Source organism: Mus caroli, chromosome 2, assembly GCF_900094665.2.
Source record: "Mus caroli chromosome 2, CAROLI_EIJ_v1.1, whole genome shotgun sequence".
Classification (NCBI taxonomy): Eukaryota; Metazoa; Chordata; class Mammalia; order Rodentia; family Muridae; genus Mus; species Mus caroli.
The window spans coordinates 150,393,468-150,418,908 of NC_034571.1; the positions used below are offsets into that span (position 1 = coordinate 150,393,468).

General features: G+C 39.0%; 1 protein-coding gene across 9 annotated transcripts in view; it reads left to right on the forward strand.

Moving 5' to 3' along the window:
• Nucleotides 1–25,441, forward strand: part of Ralgapb (Ral GTPase activating protein non-catalytic beta subunit) — an 89,034-nt gene that overhangs the window by 27,446 nt on the left and 36,147 nt on the right. For 2 of the 9 annotated variants that reach the window (XM_029470696.1, XM_029470694.1), the window contains 11 exons: nucleotides 1,160–1,195; nucleotides 2,399–2,600; nucleotides 5,185–5,352; nucleotides 5,757–5,871; nucleotides 6,500–6,647; nucleotides 8,065–8,129; nucleotides 9,958–10,087; nucleotides 11,801–11,958; nucleotides 15,772–15,954; nucleotides 18,104–18,255; nucleotides 23,744–23,931. In XM_029470696.1, the coding sequence (XP_029326556.1) occupies nucleotides 1,160–1,195; nucleotides 2,399–2,600; nucleotides 5,185–5,352; nucleotides 5,757–5,871; nucleotides 6,500–6,647; nucleotides 8,065–8,129; nucleotides 9,958–10,087; nucleotides 11,801–11,958; nucleotides 15,772–15,954; nucleotides 18,104–18,255; nucleotides 23,744–23,931 (1,545 nt within the window). Of the gene's footprint in view, nucleotides 1–1,159; nucleotides 1,196–2,398; nucleotides 2,601–5,184; nucleotides 5,353–5,756; nucleotides 5,872–6,499; nucleotides 6,648–8,064; nucleotides 8,130–9,957; nucleotides 10,088–11,142; nucleotides 11,152–11,800; nucleotides 11,959–15,771; nucleotides 15,955–18,103; nucleotides 18,256–23,743; nucleotides 23,932–25,441 lie in introns of all 9 variants that reach the window. The other 7 variants (XM_029470698.1, XM_029470706.1, XM_029470700.1 and 4 more) reach the window with 7 other exon arrangements.

Genomic DNA, 25,441 nt, shown 5'->3' on the forward strand with positions numbered 1-25,441 from the left:
TGCCTATGAATAGTTTATAAATGTAATTATTTTGGATGTTCTTATGAATCTTTTAAATAATTTAGAAAAATCTTAAGTATGAAGATGTTATGGAATATGAGGCTGCATAAATCTTTTGCTTGCTTTAGTTTGTTCAAATTCAGGTAGTTTATATTTTACCATTTCCTCATTACAGTTTTATTCATGAGCTTGAGTAAGTGAAAGTTTTTAAAAACCATTCATGGGTATATTTTCATTATGTCATATGCCATATATTTGAGTTTTCTCAACCATGTTTATTGATTTATATGTTATTATCCAGAGTCAGTCAGCCTTTAATTTATTTTGATAAGGTATAATTCTTACAACGTAAACTAACTGTTGAGAAGCTGTTGGCCTTGACATCTTTGAATCTAGCATGGCTCAGTCTGCTGCTTTGTGGAAGGCTTGTCTAATGAGAATCTAGAGCTTTCTATCTCTGGAGAGTTTGTAACAGCTTTGTTTACTCACTGCACTAGAAGATAGAACCAGAACTGAAGTGATTAATGAGCACCATATCACTTTTCCTTCATTCCTAACCTTCTGCTCAGTTCAGAAATGAGAGCTGCTCCTGCCTCCAGAAATGCTAAAGGCTGTTACATTACCTAGGAGATCTGAGGAGTCCAAATAGTTACAGTGGATTTAGAGTGCTCTTGGGTGCCAGTCTTGAAGTCTTGGATGGGAGGCACAGGGGTTGGGGGTATCATGTGTTTTCTAAGTACTGGCTGCCATCAAGGAATTCTGCCATGCAGTTCACCTTTAACTCAACTTTACTTGCTTCTTTGAATTGTTAGCTTTCAATTTACCTCATGCACTGTGCTTTGTAAAAGTAACATTGAGCTGGGAAGGGTTAATAAACTAAAAACTTTAGTGCACGTTATAGGCAGTTCAAAACCTCAGTTCTTTGTAGCTATGTAATTTTCTTTGTTCATTGTTTTGCATGATACAAAATCATAATTTCGGACCTGAATGCACAATTTCCTATGTTTTTGAATTAGCTTGTGGTATCGTAAAGCTTTAAATCTAACTTTGAAAAAGCTAAAAAGCTTCTTAATTTATTGTAAAATTTCACCATCTTTAAAGTATTTTATAATTACTGCTGTCCTTTGATTTGTTTCCATTTATTTCTATTATCTTGCAGCATCTTTTATCCAAATTCTTCTTTCTTATAAATCTTGTAAGTAGGAACCAGAAGCTTCTCCTTAATCGCAGTCATGTTTTTATTTTTTCCATAATTCCATTAAAATTTTTGATTGTCATTGTCTATTGTAGTTTTTGCACTTGGGAAGAAAACTATTTTTTCTGTGTTTTGAATGGGGAAGATTGTTGGCAAAAGCAAATTAATCTGCCTGAATCAATCCCATTATTTCTGTATACTAGTCTGGTCATGTCATGAATTCCAGGACTTTGCACTAACTGTGTTTTGGCTTTTTTTTTTTTTTTTTTTTAGCTTTAAGCTTATTTTTATACAGATTTAGTGTTTAATTTGTATGCATTCTGCATGGAGTGTTTTCCAAATGTATTATTGCTGGATAGTTTATTCAGGACTAAAATGGCTCATGGGAAGTTGCATAAAGATTTATGCTTGACTCTGCATCTATTAAGCCTTCTATCATTACAAAACAATTTATATTTTATGTGTAGTAATAAAAGATTTCAGAGTGATCTGTGTGCTATGAAATCTTTTGTTAAAAGCAACTTTCGAAGGGCTTCTGTTTTGTTGACAACGAATGACCATGATAATCCTCCTTACCAACCCAATTTTCTGATTTATCAACCTCAAGTTTGCTGCTGTTTGTGACTGTTAAAATTCATTCTCATTTGCTTGGTTGGGCAGCTCTTTGGTGTGTGTTGTGGAGCTGGGTGGGTGGTGGGGATGCCCTCTTTGCCCTCCTTACTCAGTTCTTATCCTCACCTTGTCATGTCATAAAGTACTCAAACTGGCATGCACTTGCCCTCTTAATTACTTTGTCCATTTGGGTTAATTGTATAAATTTTAATTGCTACTTTTCTTCATGGTTAAGCATCATTCTATAGAAGGAGGAAAAAACAGAAAATAAATAATAGAAAAGGCAAATTCTGTATATATCTGTATGCAGATGTATACAATTATAGTCTTCTGACCAGAAATTCAATGAAAAAAATCATTTTTGTAGAATCTGTTGACGATGTTATTGTAAATTAATTGCTATCTATTTCAAAGAAGATATCAGAGAGCCCTTTAAAAAATAAATTATGACATAGTTGCTAACCAAAGCATTATTGGATTCTATTAAAGTAGTTACGTAATGACACCAACATTTGATCTTTGTGTCCAGGGTCCCATGAGCCTATTTGGCATTTTGATAACATTAATGAAATGCTCCTTTTTTCTCCCCAGCCATTGCAACACAAGCTAGCATGGAGTTTCGACGGAAAGGGTCCCAAATGTCAACAGACACCATGGTTTCCAATCCTGTGTTTGATGCAAGTGAATTTCCTGATAACTATGAAGCAGGAAGAGCTGAGGCTTGTGGGACATTATGTAGAATTTTTTGTAGCAAGAAGACTGGAGAAGAGATTCTGCCAGCTTATTTATCCAGGTTTTAGAATTTTTTTGTTTATTTTTGCATTTATATTATTGGTAAAATACTATTGTGGCATGGCTAAATCAGTAAGCCACTGTTGGCCTGAAATGCTTGCCAGTGTCTTTATGTAATTGAAAACTGCTTGAATTCTATTTTACCTGCCTCATCAGATCTGGTAAAGACTTTAAGGTTTTATTCTAGAGCTATTATTATTTATCCTATCATTTGTAAATTCTGGAGAGATTTGGATGTACCACAGTAGTTTGATAATAGATTTTTGGAGACAATGTTAGGTTCTGTGTACAGTCCAGAAATAACTCAGCTGTGAATTTTTACTCCAAAGCGTTTAATGACTGTGGTGAATAGATTCAAGCAAAATTACAGTGATTCAATAGGAAGCAGAAGTTGGCAGGAGAGAGACATGATGGTTTTGAATGTTTGGAGGAAACAGCAACTCATACTTAGCCTAGAAGGGTCAGGAGAGAGATCTGGCATATTATTAGATATTTGTACTGGATTTAGAAAAAATCGGTAGTGTTGGAAGGTTGAGTAGGATTATCTTTGCCAAGCCTCTGGCTTCCACCATCTGTGCATGCCCCTGCCATCCATTCAGCTGCTCAGACCACAACCTAGGCATCATTTGCCTTTCCTTCTTTCATTTTGAGTTGATTATTCAACTCCTGCCTTGTAGCATTTAGCTCTCTTATTTATCTCTTCACCCTGTTCTTACCATGACACTTCAGGTGTTATTCTTTGGAAATTTATAGTTCTTTATTCTGCTTTGCCCTTCTTCGCTACTTGTTTACATGATAACTGAAGTAGGGTTACAATCAAGTAGACCACTGAGATACCTGTATTGCTAGATACTTAGGAAAGAGGGTGCCAAGTCTGAAACATAAGTCAGGGAAAACATGGTATAGACTAGTCAGAACAATTTTAACCATAGGCTTTCATCTTTTTTTTTTTTAATTAGGTATTTTCCTCAATTACATTTCCAATGCTATCCAAAAAATCCCCAATACACTCCCCCCCCCCCCAGTCCCCCACCCACCCACCCCCACCCCTTGGCCCTGGCATTCCCCTGTACTGGGGCATATAAAGTTGGCAAGTCCAATGGGCCTCTCTTTCCAGTGATGGCCGACTAGGCCATCTTTTGATACAAATGCAGCTAGAGTCAAGAGCTCTGAGGTACTGGTTAGTTCATAATAATGTTCCACCTATGGGGTTGCAGTTCCCTTTAGCTCCTTGGGTACTTTCTCTAGCTGGCTTTTATCTTTAAATGTGGTTTAAGTCAAAGTGAATAAATTATGAGACGCTAGTGATACTTAATCAAGTTTAAGGTGAAGCAATACAGTAAGGCATATAAAAAGTAGGAATCAAGGGCTGGAATGTGTTTAGGGACCAGAACAACTCTCCTGCCTCCTGGGCCTCTGTCTCCTAGAACTGCTTCTAGAACTGCTTCATTCTTCCTTGCAGGTCATTTTCCTTATCCTGCAATGTGCTTGTACACAAGCTCCTAGTTGTCATCACCATCTTCTAGAAGTCCAGTGGGGTTAGTTAGCATCTCTGAAATGTGAGAGTCTAGGGAAAGAAGATCTGATTAATTAGCTGTCTGCCCCTCCTCTAGCTACATATAGCTGCTAGAGAAGGTCACATAGTTGTTGGAGTTTACTCCTCATCAGGAAGGCCCATTTCTCTGAAGGAGACCTTGGGCTGGAGAATTATTTCAAATTGTATCAGTAGTAGGAAAGGAGAAAGTTATGGACATGAGCTTTCTATCTAGTTCAGAAGAGTGGGTGGGTGGGTCATGTGACAAACTTCGCAGGTTTTTGAGAGGACAAATGATTTATTTAAGTTTCAGTCTTGCATTCCAAGGGTGTGTGGGCTATTTATCAAGAACTGCATAGTATGTGCCTGTTTAATTGAGTTCTGGGCACAGAAGATAGATTGAAATGAGTTGAATAGGCACCAGTGAGTGAGGAGATTGTTTTGAAAGAGTTTTGCAGAGAAGGAAGAAATGCCATGTGAGAAGAAGAGTGGAGCAGTGTGCTTGCTCTTGAGAAGCAGGCCCCTCAGTGCTGAGCGGCTTGGTTGTAGTTGGAGGTTGGAGGAAAAGGAAGATATGTTCAGGTGGATTCCTCACAGGCATCTTAGTGTGATCTTCTTCATACTCTGATGAACAAAGAGTGGGCTGGGGCTCCTTTTTCTCTCAAACCCCTCAGAGGCAGTGAAGGAAGGAAAATGATACAGACTCACCTCTGTTTCTTAGGATTGTGAATGCTACAAAATTTTACTACTTTAGAATTTGACTAATTGATTCCATCAGTTGATTGATAAGTACCCAACATTTGTTTTGGTGTGGCTATCTCATTTATAGGCACCTGTAATTTGATGTACAAAGAGTTAAAACTTTTTAAAAAAACGTATAATGGACATGGATTGTATGATTTTTGGATTGTTGACTCCTAGTAGTTCCTTAAAGTCTAGAAACTAGAGTGCAGAGTAGACAAAGGCTCTTCAGATAACTATGTAGAGAATGCTAATAGTTTGGAAACATTTGATCAGCAGTTTGTTAAAATTTTTTTTCTTGCTTTCCTAGATTTTACATGCTTTTAATTCAAGGTTTGCAGATAAATGATTCTGTATGCCACCCTGTCCTGGCCAGCGTTATTCTAAACTCCCCTCCTTTGTTCTGCTGTGACTTGAAAGGGATTGATGTTGTGGTTCCTTACTTTATTTCAGCTCTTGAAACCATTTTGCCTGACAGGTAAGCTGTCATTTTCTACCACTGTGTCCGCTTTCTGGTTTGCCGTGGTCTGTTTTGGTGCTTCCTCCTGTCTGCTAATTTATCCTATCTAGTTTTTACAGTCCAAGGGGACCTAGGCTACATTAAGTTGAGTACAGAGCATCCAAACACTCTCAGTCCCTGGGTGCCTTCAGTTCTCATGTCCATGGGCTGACTGGATCCTTTCTGGCTTGTCTAGATGGGTCAGACCTGAAATCCTACTGTAATGAAGTAGGCCTTACATTTTCAGTTACATTCTAGCTTTAATTCAGTCAGTGTGTAACATAGCAGTGCTTGGATTGTGGGAAAAATGGCATAGTTTATATGAAAGTAGCTAGAAATACTCTTTAGTTGAAAAATACTAATAGTTTTTTATTTTTTGGCAGAGAACTCTCAAAATTCAAAAGCTATGTAAATCCAACAGAATTGAGAAGGTCATCCATTAATATCCTGCTTTCTTTGTTGCCCCTCCCTCATCATTTTGGTACAGTCAGATCTGAGGTAATGTTTCTTTAATTATTTCTTTTTCTGTCTCCTCCCCCTTCCTCCTACCCCCTCTCCCACCATGATTCGTGGTCTTGCTAAATATCTCAATTTGGTTGCAAACTTAAAACCCTTCTGTCTGGCATCCTGCTAAGCATCATTATTAGCATTTTTTTGTATTCTGCATTCTGCTTTTGTATGCTAATTTAAGTCAAACTATGTTTTTAACAAAATGGAGCAGGGCTTTTAAAAAGTGGTTTTCTAGCCCTGTATGGTTACACAAGCCTTGAAGGTAGAGGCAGGTGAATCTCTTTGTGAGTTTGAGGCCAGCCAGGGCTATACAGTGAGACCTTGTCTCAACATTCAGTAAATAAACAAATATTTAAAAATACACATTTCTAGTGGATTAGTGAGTTTTTTTGTTTTGTTTTGAGTATTTCTAATTTTGGAAGTGCCAGTATGTCATGGCTTACTGCTCATGTGTTATAGACTAAAGATGTCTGACTACAGGTCAGACAAGTGGGAGCTACAGTTAGGCTGAAAGCCTGGATCCTTAGCCTGTTCACCTCTTGTCTCCTCCTGCTTTCCTAAATGGCACCATGTACAATAGTTGATGTTAAATGTTTTTTTCTTTCTTTTTCTCTAGGTGGTCCTAGAAGGAAAGTTTAGTAATGATGACAGCTCTTCTTATGATAAACCAATAACTTTTCTGTCCCTGAAGCTGAGACTTGTGAATATACTAATAGGTGCCTTGCAAACAGAAACGGACCCTAACAACACCCAAATGATACTAGGTTTGTGTCCAGACAGTTTTGTTTTGTATTTTGGTAAGTGAAACCCAGGTACTAAGGATCCCAGGCATGCTGGAGAGACAGGTGAGAGAATCCCAAGCTTAATGCAACTGTTAACTATTCTGCTTCAGAGTTAGAGGTTTCTTGGTTTTGTTTTTTTGCTTTTTATAGAAAAAGGTCTAAGAAGATCTGGTAAGATAATTCAGTGGTTAAAGATGTCTGCCACCAAGACGACACAGACCTGAGTTTGATCCGCAGGTCCCATAGGGTGAGAGGAGAGAACTGGCTCTCTTTAGTTGTCCTTTGACCTCCACATACATGCCATGGTGTGCACATAGCCTTTCTCTCCCTACATAAGTAAATAAGGAAGGAAATAAATAGATAGAAAAAACAATAAACGATTTTTAAAAAAGATGTATGGAGATAAGATGAGCAAAGGCGAGCATTTAGTCATCTTTTTTCCCTCCTTTGTCCCGACGTTCTTCTTTCTCTGCCCGTTTCCTTTCAGTACTGTAGTGGGTACCTTGGAAGTGTGGCATGTTAGTCAATGAGAAGGCGGACTCAGTAGTCAATGGTGAGTTGTTAGTTTGACAAAGAGCTGAAGGGACATGTGATAACACACTTTTCCACATTACTGTTGATGTGGCTATAGAAACAGAAAAAAGCCCAGGAGAAAAACTAGAAGCAAGAGAATTCAGCTGTTTAAATTCTGTACTTGGGAATTGCACACAGATTCTATGTGTTAGGAAAATATTTTAAGCCAGAGAGAGAGGAAAAAAATACTGTTCACATGAAGGGACTTGTCAGAAATCAAAGAATGCAAAAAGTTTAGTCCAGTGTAGAGGTTGGAGGGGTGGACAGGGTGGTTGCAGGGGAGGGGCACCTTTGGAATCAGGCAGCAAGAGGTTCATTGGGTTAAAAGTGCTCATTGAGTTAAAGGTGCAAAAAAACTAATGACCCGAGTTCCGTTCCTGGACCCTAACTTGGAAGGAGAGAGCTGAATCCTGAATGTTGTCCTTTAACGTCCACATATGCTGTGGCATGCACTTGTGTGCAGCCAACCCTTACCCTCAGAAAGGAAAGTATAAAAACTTGGAAGGCATATCAGAATATGGGGATTTTTAAAGCATTGCCTGTTTTAACCTATCAATGTATTTATTTGTAATCTTCAGAGAATTTCAGGAATACTTTACCAAAATTTCCCTTTTCATTTTTTTAGGGGAGGGGAGGAGACACAGAATCTGTCTATGTAGCCCTGTACTTGCTGTGTAGCCAGGGTGGCTTCAGCTGATAGCAGTTCTTCTGCCTCAGGCCTCTGAATGCTAGGGTTATCTTGGTTCCAAATCATTTCCTCTTTGCCCTGACTGAGCCATCGTACTGTAATTGTATGTCATGTAACTTCTTTGTTTTGCTATTGCAGGGGCAATGTTAAATATTGTTCAAGATTCTGCACTTTTAGAAGCCATTGGTTGCCAAATGGAAATGGTAAGAAGTTTACATAATCTGTCATAGAATATATGCTTCTGATTTTATGTAAATCATTGTCAGCAGTGCTGCAGCTGAACCTAGAGCCTCAGCACACGCTCAACAAGCTGTCTCCACCGAGCTGTGTCCTCAGTCCTTTGTCTTTAGTTTTTGAGGCAGTGTCTCATGGAGCCCAGGCTAGTCTCAAACTGTGTATATAGCTAAAGATAACCTTAATCTCTTGGTCTTCCTGCCTCCACAGGTTTGCACTGTCACACCTTGTGTTTGAAACCATTTTGTCTGTTTATAAATTTCTGCTCATAGACTTAGAAGGACCCTAATTTAAAACATCACATATATTGAGAGTTTTCTCATTAGGTCCTTGAGAAATCCTAAATGAGAGAAACACCAGTTGGGACAGTTTCGAAGTACCAATTAACTAGTCTGAATTTTCTAGGAAAGGCCTTTCTAGTTCCTGTTATCCCTAACAGATATAGGACTACTGTTAGATGTGCTATCTTGTTTGTAGTTCCTGTAGTCAGAAGTTTGCAGGGGCTCCAAAGTACTAAAGTTTTTAAAATGTTATTTAAAAAGCTCCCCAGATTTGGACAAATTCCTAAAGATACATGTTATACTTGGGGTTCAGGCTGGGCTGTGGGGGAAATAATAAGGTATAATAGGCTGAGCTAGATAAATGAAAAAAATTATTAAGGAAATTCATTCAGGTAGATTCATCCAGTAGATGGCTTATAATGTGCTGATCTGGAGACAACAAGTTCTGTTTATATGGGAAAAGGTACAAGGAATCTTTAACAAGTGGGTTTATTTGCTCCTATGTGTATGGGAATTTATACTAACTATAGTATTTTATTGTTTGTACTTTATCGTGCAATCACATTTAAAAGTTGCTCTTTTATGTGTGTATATACCCAAATGAATATGGGTCTTCGTACGTGTGTGTATAGATTCATGTGTCTGGGAATGCTTGCATGTGTCTGTGCTTGTATGTTTGTGTGTGTGTGTGTGTGTGTGTGTGTGTATGGGTGTGGGTAGGTGTGAGCATGGAGGTAAGAGGAGGATGTCAGGTATTCTGTGCTATTACTTTGCCCTATTACCTTGAGACAGTGTCTTTTGATGACCATGGAGCTAGACTGGCAGCCAGCAAGCCCATCAATGCTCCTGTTTCGACCCCTCCCAGCACTGACATTATAGGCATGCGGATGGCCATACTCAGCTTTTAAGTAGGTGTTGGGGATTTGAACTGAGGTTCTACCACTTGTGTAGCAAGTACTCTTACCCACTGAACCATCTCCCTGGCCTTCTCTCCTTCTGCCATTTTTTTTTAAAAAGTAGGTTCTGGGGCTCAGACTCGGGTCCTCATTCGTGAGTGGCAAATACTTTATTGTCTGAGCTCATTTCCCAGACCCATATTGTCTTTATTTGAAGATTATATTCCTGTTCTGAGGTTTTTCTGTAAATGCACTTTCAGGTATTTTCCTTAATGATTTGAAGTCATTATTAGCTAGAGAGCTCTAGCATATGTAAAGGGTTCTAAGGTAACTCTTTGAAAAACATCACAGGAGACCTCAGTATGGATGTTTGTAGTTATCAAACCCTGTGTATCCTGTTAACAGATGGCATCTGAGCAATAGTACCACAGTGTCTGTCTGTTTACCATCTGTGTATCACCTGTGCTAGTTAGCCTGTTAACTGTTTCAGTACTAGGGATGAACCTAGGGCCTCCTGCATGTGAGGCAAGTGCAGTACTCAACTACAGCCCCAATTCTAACAGGTTTTAATAATTAACTTTTAATACTTGTAAACCACTCATCTTGGTTCCTTTGACTAGGGTGGTGGAGAAAACAACCTGAAGAGTCATAGTCGCACTAACAGCGGCATTAGCTCAGCAAGTGGAGGAAGCACAGAGCCTACAACCCCTGATAGCGAGAGACCTGCTCAAGCTCTTCTGAGGGATTATGGTAAGCTGTGCTTAAAACAGTCTGTTAGCATTTACACGGGTCAGTTCTCAGATTTACAAAATAAGCAAAACTAAAGCTTTTCAAGAATTGAAAATAAAAATAAAAATTCTGTCTACTTAGGTATAATAGACAGAAGATGTTAGTCTAAAAAATACTAAGGAAAAAGTATTTTTATGATTTTTTTTTTTTTTTGTAGATCTGTTTTGGAGTTTGTTAGATCTTACAGATGTTTAAGATGAAAGGTCTATGTTCTGCACCAGGCTAAGATGTGGACTTTGCTTCAGAATAATGGCAGAGACTGTCAGTGAGCCAAGCAATTGCAGCTGTGAGGGAAGTGATGGAGGTTGTACTAGAGGAGCCCCAGAGTAACATGTGTTTCCATGTTAAAACTGACTTAGACACTCTGTCTTGTTAGGCTCTTCAGTTATAAGAATAAAGAGACACTTTTTGCCCTAAATAAATTCTGCTAAATAAAATACTCGCCAGCAGAGCATCCTGTTCAGTGGTGTCCTTTACACTGAGCACTTATCCTATGGACTCAGTGTGAACATGTTATAATGGTTTTATGCACGAGTGTTAATGGTGATTAAACCTGTGAGTGTTTATTCCATGAGATTAGCATATCTAATTCCCTAGATGTGAGCTTAACTTTTTAGTCATCTGGAGAATTTTTGAGCCGTGTTGATGGGGGATGCTTTCAGTTGAAGTTTATGATACATTACCCATCAGCATGTCAAATACATAGTCATTATATGTATATTCAGTACATTTAAATTGTTACTTCTTATGTAGACTTAGGCATTCTCTAGGTTGAAGTTCTCTTTCTCGTACTTTCTAAGACATTTTAAAACTGAAGATAATTTTGCGTTACTGCATGTGTTGTATATAAGTGTTTGAAGGGATTGCTTGTTCCAGCATTTTTCAGCTGGTGTTAGTGAGCTCTGCTTGTTATGTCATATTTTTTACTAAGAAATCCAGATTTGTGTTAGTGTCGCATGACTGTCTCTCTTTAATGATCATTCCTTTTTCTGTTGTCACTGCCCTCTTTCTGATAGGATCCACAGGTATAATGCCCCTAAAGCTTCCTTTATAATAGAATTTATCATTGCTTAATTTCTTAGAACTCACTCTTTAAGTAATAATTACTATAAATATAAAATTGAAGTCCAAGTAAAAGCATTGACTTGGTTATCTTACCTTCATAAAGGTATCGAAGTAGTGGTAGAGAGCGAAATGTAAACACGGGTTTGAAAAGGCATTGCATGTGGGTTTTACTGGCTTAACCCTGTCATTTCAGCAGATGCTTTAAGCTAATTCCTAGCATCTGAGGAGGCTATAAGGTTCAATTTTTGCCTCTGTAAAGCTCTAGGAAATAACTTGGATGCCTTTTCATTGTTTGTCTTGAAGATTAAGCTTTATTTAGATACTTATTTAAAAATTGAAGACATCAGTTTTTATTATAAGGATTTTTACTGAAATTGCCAAGTCCGAAGTGTTCTTTGTTAAAATGTAGACTGGAACTAGAAGCTGGCCCTGTCCCATGTGTGCCTTGTACGCCATCATCAGTGAGGCCTGGGGCTCAGGCTGAGGCTGGTGGGCGGGGAGCATAACTCCGTGTGGGTGCCCATTGTGCTCACTGTGGCTGCTGTGGTCTGTGCCTGGTGGAATGCTGTGCTTCTGTTACTAATGCTTAGTTGTTTTCCCTCCCTGTGGATGTGGCATTGGGTTATATCCTAGCTCTTAATACAGATTCAGCTGCTGGGCTCCTGATTCGCAGCATTCATCTCGTCACTCAACGACTCAACTCCCAGTGGCGGCAAGATATGAGCATATCCTTGGCAGCTCTAGAGCTCCTCTCTGGCCTGGCAAAGGTGAGACAGCCCTTTTAGTTTAGCCCAGTAGACTCTCGTCATGCTTTTTTTTTTTTTTTTTAAATTTTGACACACACTCCTTTGTGTGGGTATTTTGGTGTTGTCAGTATGCATGAGTGTTTTACATTCAGAGTATACAAAATCAAGCCTCCAAGTGAGACTTTGCAAAAGGAAAAATAGGTCAAAAGATAGAATCTTTCTGTTAAGGTACAGAAAACATTTCAATACTGGTGATTATTTGCACATACTAGTGTATTTTTGATCTTATAAAGAGTTTATATAAAGTATTTCTGTGATTACTATTTTCTATTATCAGTAGTAAGCAAAAATTGACCATATATTCAATTTTCTGTTATTTGAATTCTATGGAGCTTTAGAAGTGTGGGATCTTTTTGCACTTATACCTCAGTCTCTCTTGTTCTTTTTCTCTCTTAAATTTATGTAACATAAAACTAACCATCTAAAAGCAAATGATTCAATGGCTATGAGTACATGTGCTGTGTAATGCAGCTCACCAACTACACTTGCAGTGTGTTTTTGTCACCTCAGAAGGGACTCCCTAAGCCTCAAAGCAGTTGCTTTCTAGCCTACCCTCCCAACCACAACATCCTCTGACAGCCACTGAGTTTTTGCTTCTTTGGATCTACCCAGTCAGGACCGTTCACATAAAGGGAGCAATGTGAAAACCATGTTATGTGTGTCATTTCAAGAGTGCCTGTCTTTTTCACTTGATGTCATTTTTTAGTTTCAGCCCCTTTTTATGGTTGCCTAGCCCTGGGCTGAATGTAATTATCACTGTTTGCCTGCCTGCTCATCAGTTTAGGGGTATTTAGACTATTTCCGTCCTCAGCTTTACTACTAGAGTCCCTGTACATGTATGTGTATTTATTTGGAATATCAGTTTCAGTTCTTTGGGGTATGGACTGAGGGGTAAAATTCTTGGGTTTATGATAATTCTCTTTAGCTTTTGAAGAACTACAAATTCTTCCACAGCAACATACAAGAGTTCCAAATTTTCTGCATCCTTGCTAGCATCTGAATACTTTTTACTATTAAAATGGAAAAGAATATTTTTCATATACCAGTTGATGTTGTGAGGATCAAATGAGATGAAAGTATAAAATGCATTGTGGTCACATAGTGATAAGTCACCACAGAGCGGTAGTGTCTGAGATGATGATGATGCTTAGGTCCTCATGTCAGAGCTGTCTTATGAGCTATGAGAAACAAAATAGACAAAAAACTTAAGTGTGTTCTCAACACTATTTGGAACTTTACTTCAGAAATCTCCAAATGTAATAGATCTGTGAGGAGCAGTTGCTGATATGTAACGTTAGGATAGCTGTCCATGAAACATGGTAGACCATACAGAGGGGGAGGTGCTGCTCCTTGTGACCTGTGGTTCACTTTTGGTTGAAGATGGATTAGCTTGGATGGGGTATTGCTTTGTACCTGTGCCATCATATACAGTGGACTAATACTACCTGATTTCATAACTTTCTATAAATAAAATGATTTAAACAGTCTGGTGTTAGAACAGGGTTGAATGAATAGACTAGTGGTCTTGAGACTTCATGACCACAGTTACGTGGCTGTTTGATTTTTGACAGAAGTGCAGAGATAACTCTTAAGGAGCAAGGTTAGTCTTTTTGACTAGTGATACTAGTAGAAAAGTTGGTTTCATACCTTTTTAGCATATGGTAGGTATAAAAATGAGCTAAAAATTGATTGTAGACTTAAATGTAAAGTGTATTAGTCACTTGTCTCATGCTGTGACAAAATACCCTGACAAAAATCAACTTAAGGATGGAAGGGTTTATTTTGGCTCACAGTTCAAGGGTACAGTCCATTATGGCGGGGATGTCAAGGTGGCAGGAGCTTGAAGCAGCTAGTCACGTTGAGTCTGCAGTCAGGAAGAAGAGAGCAGATGAATGCTTGTGCTCAGCTGCCTTCCTCCTTTTTATGCAGTCCAGGACCCAAACCCAGGGAATAGTGCCACTCTCCTTTAAGGTGAGTTTTCCTACCTCAATGTCATTAGTTGTTAGGGAACTGTAACTAGAGTCACATTGAAATACTTTTACATAATCATTAGCATGACCAACATTGAGGGCTAGGAGTATAGCTCAGGGCAAAAGTTCCTGTTAATTAAGCATGAGAATCTAAATTCAAATCCCCAGCACCCACTTAAAAGGCCAGACAGGACCACATGGGCCTCAGAGTAGCAGGTAGAGATAAGCAAATCTCAGGAGTTTACTAGCCTGTCAACCTAGCTGAAACAACATGCTTTAGGTTTTGTGAAAGATCCCCATCTAAAGGGAATAATATAGAAAGTATTAGAGCAGTGGTTCTCAATCTGTGGGTCGTAACCCTTTCGGGTCGAATGACCCTTTACAAGGCTCACCTCAACCACCATAAAACACAGATATTTATATTATAGTTCACAACAGTAGCAAAATTAAAGTTATGAAATAGCAATGAAGATAATTTTATGGTTGGGGCCATTATGATAAAGATAGCCAGCAGTCCTCCTGTGGCCTTTGCATATATATAAACATATATGCATATACCACATATACACACATAAAGAAAAAAAGAAAGATAGGCTAAATTTAAAAAGACTTGACTGTACCAAATGTTGATGAGGATATAAGGAAACTGTTAATGAGAATTGTAATTAATTGTAATAACCACTTTGGAAAAAAGTTTGGCAAATTCTTAAAAATTTAATCATATGGGCTGAAGAGAGATGGTTCAGTGGTTAAGAGCACTGACTGTTCAATTTTTAGCACTCACATGGCATCTTGTCTGTAACTCCTGTTACAGAGGATCTAACACTCTCACACAAACTTACATGTAGGCAAAACACCAGTGCATATGAAATAAAAATAAATTATGAAAAAAAAACCCAAAGCAAAAAAAAAAAAAAAACCCCATTTAATCACACTTGTATCTTAAGATCTTGTCATTCCACTCCCAGTATAAGAGAACATATCCATTCAGTGACATGGATGTTGATAGCAACTATATTTCCACAGGATGGAAATAATCCAAATGTCCATTAACAAGTTACTAGTTAGACAAATTGTTCTATATTTATGTACTAGAATACAGCTCAATAAAAAGAAAGAAATTTACAAAAATAGATACATCTGGAAATAATTAACTATACTAAATAGAAGAAAGAAGCCAGCCAAATACCCCTCCCTAAAATAGATACTGTAGAATTTATATATACTTTAGAAAATATAGTCTGATCAATTATGGTAGCAGAGAATGATAGCAGTTCCTCATGGGATGGGGTGGGAGGGCAAGAGGAATGAGGAAGCTTACAAAGGTGCATGAGGAGATTTGGGGGTGATGTGTGTTTGTTATCTGATTGTAGTAACAGTTCTTTGAGGTTACATACTTTGAACATATGTAACTTATGGTAATTGATAATTGAACCTTTGGGCTGTTTCACTAGACTTTGTGCAGAGCAGAACCCATCACTGTGAGGTTGGGTTAGGAACCTTAAAGTACACACGCGTTTCTTTTCTGGACATTCCTTCACATTTTGCAATATGAGTGAGTGTATCCAAGAACTTTGGGTTTTAAGCTATCAGCAACCATGTAAAGTACTGCTTTGGGTTTGAGAATACCACTTTCTTGTTACATATAATGGTATATCTCGAATATTCTGTTTCTATTTATAAATAATATTTAAGAACAAGGCCTCTTTTATATCACATTATCAGACAGGCTCAGTTGGAGGGCAAATGCTTGGTTTAGTGGTTCCTGACTGACTGGTTCTATTCCTTAAATGGACATGCTTAGGTGAAGGTGATGGTTGACTCAGGAGACCGGAAGCGTGCCATCAGTTCTGTGTGCAGCTACATCGTCTACCAATGCAGTCGGCCAGCTCCTCTTCACTCCCGGGATCTGCACTCCATGATAGTGGCAGCATTTCAGTGTCTCTGTGTCTGGCTGACAGAGCACCCTGATATGCTGGATGAGAAGGTGAGCTTGTTCAGTCTTGAAAAACCAAGCAGGAAACTGGATGTTGAGAAAATACCCTTTAAAAGAGAATATCTGAATTTAAATACAGTATCACATACTTTGAATTTACTTGTTTGATTTCAGTAGGATACTTACTCTTTTGAACATAACTTGAAAACTGTCATCATGTTTAGATTTGGTTCCAAATAACTCCACAGAGAATTTCTTTATGAAAGAGAAGACCTCGCTTAATTTATCTGAACCAGCAAGATCTCTTTTATAAAAAATAACATTTTCATTAATATTTGTAAAATGTTATACTATGTATTTTGTACATTCTTGTCTTTTCACCAAGTTCTACCCACTCTATCCTCACTTTCTTACCTACACAATTTTGAGAGTTTTTTGCTTGTGTTGAGTCATTTGTGTTTCTTAGCTACTATTGAGAATGGGGCCTGCCCTGGAGTGTGGTCAACCTAACAGTGATCACGTTCTTAAAGAAAGTAGATCTACCTCTCCCAGCAGCTCTCATACATGACCACACATGCCAGTAGCTCCCTGGCTAGTGATAATAGTTTTTGCCCATTTTTACCATCCAAGCTGGAATATTATTTAGCTTGAGCCTGCTCAAGTCTGTGTACACTTTTGCATTTGCTATGGGCTCATACGCATAACTGTTGTGTCTGGAAAATTACCTTTTTCACTAGGATGGCAGACTGTAGATAGCTATTAAAGCTATTTGGTTTCCTATTATCAAACAAAGAAGGACACTTAGTTGTGAATCTGGAATGCGAGGGTAACAGCTTGCCTATAAAAGTTACTATTGTGGAAACATTGTATTTTTCACAGGGTTCTGCACTTTAAGAGGGTTCAGCTATCTAGTCTGTTTTCTCTGCCACTGTCCCTTATAAGGAAGCTGGCATAATGAGCTCAGTACCAGTAAAGCTTTCCAAGATCATTGGATACTTAGAGAGATCTTTGTAAGTAATATTGTCGATAAAATCTGAGTTAGTTTCATTGTGGCTTTTAAAGTTATGCTATCAGAAATTGTTTCCAGGACTGGCCTTGTAACTAAGTTTAATAGAATATCTGCTTAGTGTTTATGAAGCTCTCAGTTTGATCTCTAGCACAACATGAACCAGATGTGATGGGGCTTATTTGTAATTTCAGGTACTTGGGAGGTAGAAGAAGGGGGTCAGAAGGTCAAGGTGATCCCTGACTTTATAATGAGGTAGAGCCCAGCCTGGGCTACATGAAACTCTGTTACACAAAAACACTTTTAAAAAGAAATTATTTGCTGGGCAGTGGTGGCGCACACCTGTAATCCCAGCACTCAGGAGGCAGAGGGCAGGTGGATTTCTGAGTTTGAGGCCAGCTTGGTCTACAGAGTGAGTTCCAGGACAGCCAGGGCTACACAGAGAAACCCTGTCTCGAAAAACCAAAAAAAAAAAAAAAAAAAAACCAGAAATTATTTTAAGATGTTAATCATTGGAGTTGGGGATGGTAGCACCTGCCTGTAATCCTACCATTTAAGCAGAGGCAGAGGGTTCTAGGTTCAAGGCCAGCTTGGGCTACATAGTGAGTTTGAGACCAGCCTGAGTGCCATATTTGAGACACTCTAAAAAATAAGTAATTCTCTTTGATATATTAGGTAATCTGATGAGTCTTAAACCACCTAGGTTTGACTGAATTACTTCTGAATTACTTCCAGGGTTTGTCCATGGTAATTTTGTGAGCTCTGTATCTACTAAAATTAAAACCTGTCTTTAGTCTCCTTTGAATATACAAATTTAGTTCTTTTAAAAGAAATTTAATGGAAGTTTGGTTTGTTATATTATAATACAAACATATATTTGTTAAAGAGCATTAGAAACTGGAGCTCCGCCTCCAAAACATAACTGCTGTTATGGGTTCTTTGTCTTCTTTTAAGTAACATATATAAAAATTGATTTGGGGTTGATGAGATGGCTCAGCAGATAAAACTTCCTGGCACCAAGTCTAATGACTTAAGTTTAATCTCTGAATCCCACATGGTGGGAGTGGAGAACCAACTTCCAAAAGCTGTCCCCTGACCTTGGCTTGTACACACACACACACACATCTTCTTTCTTGAATAAAATAAAGTGTTTGAAATATTTTTAAAAATCGTTTTGCCTTTTCCTGATTCTAGGATTGCCTTAAGGAAGTACTGGAGATTGTAGAACTCGGTATCTCAGGAAGCAAATCCAAGAACAGTGAGCAAGAAGTCAAGTACAAAGGTGATAAGGAGCCGAACCCTGCATCCATGAGGGTAAAGGACGCCGCCGAAGCCACTCTAACATGGTATGAGAACAGCTGCTGGATTCTGAACTATAACAGACAGGGCAGCAGTGGCCTCTGCTGCTATGCCTTCCTTGTTCAGCACAAAGTAACTCAGCCCCTGTAGGGTGCTGCATCTCCAGACACAAAATGAAAGGAAAGAATTCTTTTTGTACTCATTCTTAGACCAACAGGAAACCAGCGAGTTGGGATGTGTGTATTTCTGTACTGGCTGATACTAACTCAGGTCAGATCATGTTAGAGCCAGGAAGTAACTTGGAGTTAACTTCATCACTTTCTTTGATGGCTTAGCCTAGAGATGAGCTGTGTCACATCTGCTGCCCAGTGACTGCATCTTTTATGTTATATTCAGTTTAGATTGTTTAAACTCCCTTGTAAAAGCTTGGTAATAGAATCATACAGATAAGTTAGATTCAGTTATTACCATGAATACCATTCTGGTATAGTAGGAAATATGAAATAGAAATACAAAGTTCTTTGGTATCAGGTGAATAGTTAGAGCCCCCAAAGAAGAGATACAAATGAAATGTCAGGGAACTGGCAGTGGGTCCTTTTGAGATACAATGAGAGCAGAGTAACATGCTTAGGGAACCATATTGACCCAGACTGAGAGCATAGGGAACGTTTTAGCTGTGAGCAGCATGTAGACAAATAAGAATACATGTCACATAGAAGCAAGAGGTTCTGTCTTTGAGAGAATGGCAGAAAGAGTTGAGAAAGTCCCTGTTCCTGCTGGATTGGGGACTGGAAAGAGATTGTGTTTGAGCACATCTACAAGGGACTTAATAATTAGAGATTACAGAGATTCATAGAATATGTAAAAATATGGTTCATGCAAGGAAGTGAATGAATAAGGACCTAGGAAAATAGAACCACAGGAAGGAAGAGTGTCAGGTTACTAAGGACTGGCTTGAAGACTTGTGTGCAAGCCAGCTCTGCCTAAGATCCTGACATCTTTGTGAGTATATAGCACCCTCTGCTTCTTTGGGTTATATTCAGAATAATTGGATTTGTTTCTGTTCTTCTTGGACTTAGGTGATAATTTTCAGAAGGATGTTTGCTTTGGTTTAGAACTGTGTGTTGTGTTAATGTCTAGACTTTCAGTGCCTTTGTTGAGATTTTGCTAGAGAAGTGGTGAAGATAGCTATGAGAGCATGTGCTCGTGCAACACCTGGGCTGGAGGAGCCATAAAGTGTCACAGAATTGGACTTAATATATACCAGGAAGAGGAGGAAGGCTAGGAGATAAGCAGGGAGAACCTTGCTCACTTGAGTTCTTGAGTTCTTTGTGCTGCAAGAAGTTTGTTCTCCTCTAGACTAATTGTTCATATGAGAGCATAGTTGCTGTTGAGGGATGGCTGTATGCCTGGGGTCTTTCTCTCTCAGATTGTAGTTATCTGAGGGGCTTTTGTCTTCATTTTCTGCTTTCTTGTGTCTATTAGCAAGTCCATTGTGAAGTCTTTAGTTTCCAGTCTTCTGAAGAGTTCATCATGGAGGAGCATGTCCCAGTCAGTTCTCACAGTTGCTGCTTTTTTCATCAGCATCACTTCTTTTTTCCTGTGTTTATTTTTATTTGGTTTGATTATTATTATTATTATTATTTTTTGCTTGTTTGTTTTTTGTTTTTTGAGGCAGGGCTTCAGTATGTAGCTGTCCTGGAGCTCGCTAAATAGACCAGGCTGGTCTCAGACTCAGAGATCCACCTGCCTCTGTCTTCCAAGTGCTGGGATTAAAGACGTGCACCTCTATGCCCAGTTGTCAACATTGCTTTCCCTCAGCTTTTTCTCTGATGTATATCTGTCATTCTTCATAAGGCCATCAGCAGAGTCCCTTAGACTGTCTTTGTAAGGTCTTCCCGTCATCCCCTGAAGCCCCAGATAATATCCTGTACTAGGTTATCTCACTTTTTGTCTGATTTTTGGTTCCAGTCTCTTAACTTTTCCTGTTTGTCATGTATTCTATGGCTAAGCTCATCATCCTTAAACATTATTTCATTCTTCTGTCTGAATGATCAGAAGCCTTGTTTTCTATGCTGTCTGACGTCCAGTGGAGGGTCAGGGAAGTGATCTGACTGTTCTCGAGCCCTCCCTCACCATAGCTGGGCCACTTGTGTGGTTAACTGGGCATGCCCATACTTGTTTATATAGTTCTCTTGCATTTCAGGTACCAACATAGACTTTCCATGCTCACAGTAAACCTAGCTACTTGTAGGAGCCTCCTTCGGTTACTCTGGTTTTGGAAGCGCAACTGTTTTCACTACTTCTGTACTCACTGACCTGTCTCACACAGTATGGGCATCCATACTGTCACAGTCATACTGAGTTTATTTGGTATGTGCCAGTCTATCTTTGATAACCTTTACAATGTACATATTAAATGGTTGGGTTTCTTGACCTTCACATATAAGGATAAGTCCAAAAGTTATTTCAGTGATTCCCTCTGCTTAAGGTATATTTATGAAATGCTTAACCTTCAATTGGGGTTTAGAGTCTAGCCCCTAAGCTTTCCCACTTTGTTTTAATTATTAAAAGCTTGATATTTTGTATCAAACTAAAAACCTCTCAGGCTAAACTTACTCTCCTTGATTGTTACTCAGACTTTTGGTAGTTAATCTTGTGTACTGCAAGCTGCAGTACAGAGCAGCAGTGTTTATGTAACTCTGTTCCTTTCTTCTGGTTCCTCCATGTGGCTTTCATAGTACATGGATTTGAGTATCTTTATTATCCTGTCACTCAATGGGTTTAGCTTTGACCATGATCTCTCACAGCTAGACTAATGAGTACAGTGTTCTCTATGAGATCTGAATGTCTTCAAACTCTGTAGAACAGTGTATTTCATCAGCATCTATTGGGAGACTGCAGCAAGACTTCTCAGCTGCACTGAGATTCTCATTAAGTTAACTGGATTCTTTTCATGTTGCCTTTTCACCTGTTATTCTTACCCTATGCTTGCTTGTTTGGGAGTATTTAAATTTCTTTTTGTAAGATATTCCATATTATTTGTAGTCTTTAAATCCTACCCCTTATTCTGATGTTTGTTTTTGCTTAATTACTTTGCCCAGCCACCCACCTCCACCCCGGTCTCATTATGCATCTCTGATTGTCCCAGAACTCACTGTGTAGGCCATGCTGGCCTTGAACTCACAGAGATACTCTGCTCTTTATAGAAATGAAACGAAACATGTATTTGTATGTGTGCATGGACCTGTGGATGTCAGAAGATAACTTTTGAGTCTTTTCTCTTTCTTCCATGTGAGCTTCAGGGAATCCAGTTTTGGTTGTTGGGACTGATAGCAATAGTCTGTACCTACTGAGCTAGCTTACTGGTTCCTGTTTATTTTTGCGGCAGAGTATCACTGCTTAGCCCAGGCTGGCCTCCAATTCATGGCAGTCCTCTCGCCTCACCTTGCTGGGCTTTGCTATTACAGGCATGAACAAGTGTTATGAGCTTGTTTTGAATGTTCTAATCAGAACACTGCTTATAGAAAGGAGAGGTTGGACCTCAGAGCATACCAGCGGAGACTTTCTCCCAGAGGTTCACAGGATTTTTAAGCTTTATCTACAGGTTTAATTTCAAATGTTTGCTCACCATTCCAGTCTAGTCAGTACCAAGAGCAGAAGAATGTGGTGAGGCTGGTAATGATTTCATCTGAGTGACCTAACCTCTTCCAGCAGCCTATTTGATAGAATTGTAGACCTTAACTGGGACATGACAAGCTCACCTGGTCTATGTGCTTTGTGACATCTGTGTTATTCCGTGGGAGAAAGCCAAAGCTGTATTTTCTCAGTACTAGTCTCCTGGGTGTCTCCTGTTTCTCACAGTCTCAGAGTGCTGAACTTACTGAGCAGTTCCCTTGTTCCTTGAATTGTAGCAGTACTTCTAGGAGCAGTGAGAACTGCAAGGAAGCAGTGCCTTCCATCATTAGAGACCTTAGAGGGCTGAGGCCAGATCACCCAAGCTAGAGATTGAATCATAAAATGCTGATAAGCGCTGGGAGTGGGGCTCAGTGGGTAAGAGCACTTGTCACACAAGCACGAGTGCCTGGGTTCAGCTCTCCAATGTTCAAGTGAAAAACTGGACATGACTGTGTGCACCTGTAAACTCACTCAGTGCTAGAGAAGAAGGCAGAGACAGAGGGATCACTGGGGCTTATTGGCTGCCAGCCTAGTTCCACATTCACTAAGAGACACTGTCCCAGGGGATTAAGGCAGCGAATAATAGAACAGGACACTTCATGTCCTCTACTTACATACATACACCCCATATGTGCATACAATATGCATACAACACATGTACATGCTCACATACACACACAAAAATGTTGAGAAATAGTTTTCCATATGAGATGCATATGAAAGGCCAGGTTGATATTACATGGTAAAATCTTTGTTTAAATACAGACTACTTTTTCTTTGAGCTTCAGTCTTTTATTTTAAGTGAGAGTAATAAAAATGGAAATAATGATGGTACCTAATTCATATGGTTATTATGAAACTATATGAGAAATATATATAAAGTGCCTAGACTAGTACTTAATATATAGTGAGAGCTAAGTGAGTTTTTAAATTCCTTGCATAGATGCAGAAATCTTTATTCCCTCATTATGTGTGCATAAGTCTATGCACACACTCTGTATGTACACATACAAACATTTCTGAATGGTAAGTCTTGATCAGTAGAAGTCTGCTTTATAAAGCATTTCGTGTTATACTTTTATTCATGATAGTTTTTTGAGATTTAACTCTTAGTACCTCAAGTTCCTTATCTGAAATGAGGATATATCTATTCCTTGGCCATTTAGGAAGAAGGCAGCAGGCCTTGGGTTTTGGCCTCTTAATAATCACTTAGCTCTCTGCAGTTTTAAGTTTCTATCTGAAAAGTAAGGAGGTTTGGCTGATCTTTATGTCCTTTTCTAGGCCTACTTTGGCTATTGCAATCCTGCAACTTGGAGCACACAGCACAGTTGTAAATGTGTCTTTAGGAGCTTCCTGACTTGGAACTGTAGTCAGCTATATTCCCTGGGTAACAGAGAGAGAGAAATTTGCTTGCATTGTTTTATTGGGAGGAAGCAGGACTGGGCAGGTAGAGGAACAAAGGTTCTAGACGGTGGAGGCAGTTGCAGCCAGTGCTTAAGCTGACTTGACTTTCAGAGTTCTCTCCAGCTGGGAGGGCATTGGGACCTAGGACTCTTGACAAACCAGTGAATACGTCCTGTCTGAGAATGAAGCAGTGGTCCTCGGTGAGGCAGTCATGGCTGCAGGCAGTTCCTAGGCCAGTTGAAAGCTGTGGCTGCTGTTACCGTGCCCCAGGAGAGTGGCTTTCTTATTCGGGCGCAGGTTCTACCCATCATGCCACAGGGAGTATATCTGACTTGTGAAGAAGAAGCATAGCTGTATTCAGTTAATTCAGAGGGGCAGAAGGATACATAGATCCAAGAGGGAAAGTTAGAATTTTCTTTGGGAATTAATTGTTTTTTATTCCATTCTTCATAGTATCATGCAGTTGCTTGGCGCATTTCCTTCACCCAGTGGTCCTGCTTCTCCTTGTAGTCTGGTGAATGAGACCACTCTGATCAAATACTCCAGGCTGCCAACCATAAACAAGCATAGTTTCCGGTACTTTGTTTTGGATAACAGTGTCATCCTGGCAATGCTGGAGCAACCGCTTGGAAATGAGCAGAGTAAGTTGTAGCACTCTTAGCTTTCTCTACTGCTCAAACAGTGTATTGTCAGTTCTTCCAGGGAAGCAAAGATTGCAAGTCCCAAGTAACTGTTTGTCAAAAAGACTTAAAGGTATAGGCTAACACTACCAGAGAAACAGAGGCCAGAAAATAAAGCGTGCGTATAAAGTAGAATTAATTGTTTAAAGATTCTTTATGTATGCCTGAAATATCATGGTGTCAAACTTTTATATAAAGTTTTCTTAGTGTGAGATATTTTATATTTACTGTTGATAAAAGTCATTATCCACTTTGTGTCCATGTGAACCTTGGACCCTGCACCTCTGCTCCCTTCCCCTTGACCCATCATTGTTCTGTCTCAGTCATTACTACCCACAAAGGGAGAAATTGGAGAAGTCATCTCTACTTCCTCCTCCTGTTACTTCCTTATATAATTAGTCTCGATGTCTCTACTGCCCCAGTGACTCTTGAATCTTTCCTTTATATTCCTCCCAGTGCATCCAATAGAAGGCCTTATTAATTTCTTGCATTGATTTGTTGCATTTTCTTTCTACCTGGTCTACTATCCCCTTTGGCAGTTCAAAAAATTGCTTGCCCTTACCACTTCCTTCCTTGTACCGTAGTGCTCATCCTTAAGCATGTAGATGGTCTGTTGAAAACACTTGAGTGATGGTTCATTAAGAAGACATACACTATTCCCCAGTTACGAGGCTTACAGAGGGTGTGTGATTTGCTTAGGGTAACTTGAGAAGTATATAACTAGGATTCAAATTCAGGTTTTCCAAACAATACTATTTTCTGGTGTTGTCCTACCACAGTAGGACTTCTCAGCGACTAAAGATACATGCCAAGGTAAGCAGAGTCTGAGTCCTGTACAGCTTCAGTCAGCTGTAAAACAAGAGAGCTAGCCCTGATTGCAATAGGATACTATCGCATATTTCTGTCCTGTTACGTGTAAGTTTAGTAGCATTACTATGAGATAGAATGGCACCATTCATCATTGGTCAGTTACCTTCTTTATCCCCGAGCTAAGGCTTGCCTGGCTTTTTCTCCCAGTTGCCTACTTTTCATTATAAACAGTCCTTCCACACTAAGCTGTCTGCTGAGCAGCCTGCAAAGTCCTAGTGTCCCCTTTAGACCTTCTGGTTCTCTTGCAAGTTTTTTTTTAGGATTACCTTACTCTTATTCCAAGTAAATATATATACTGCATAGATCATCTACCCAAAACCAAAACCAAATTAAAAAACAAACAAACAAACAAAAGCAGTTTTATATAATTGTAAGATGTTTTCTTTATTGGGATAGTTAATAACAGAAGAAATGGGAGTGTTTGAACCAGTTTTTATTTCCATAACTGAGACTAAGAAAGGAAATAAAAAAGATTCTGACTCTTTTTTTTTTTTTTAATGTTCTTGTTTGATGCTTTAATTAATGAAAGCCAATGGATCTTCTCTCACATTGTACATACATTGTTTCTAACCTGTGAAATTTTTATTTTTATTTTTTTTTT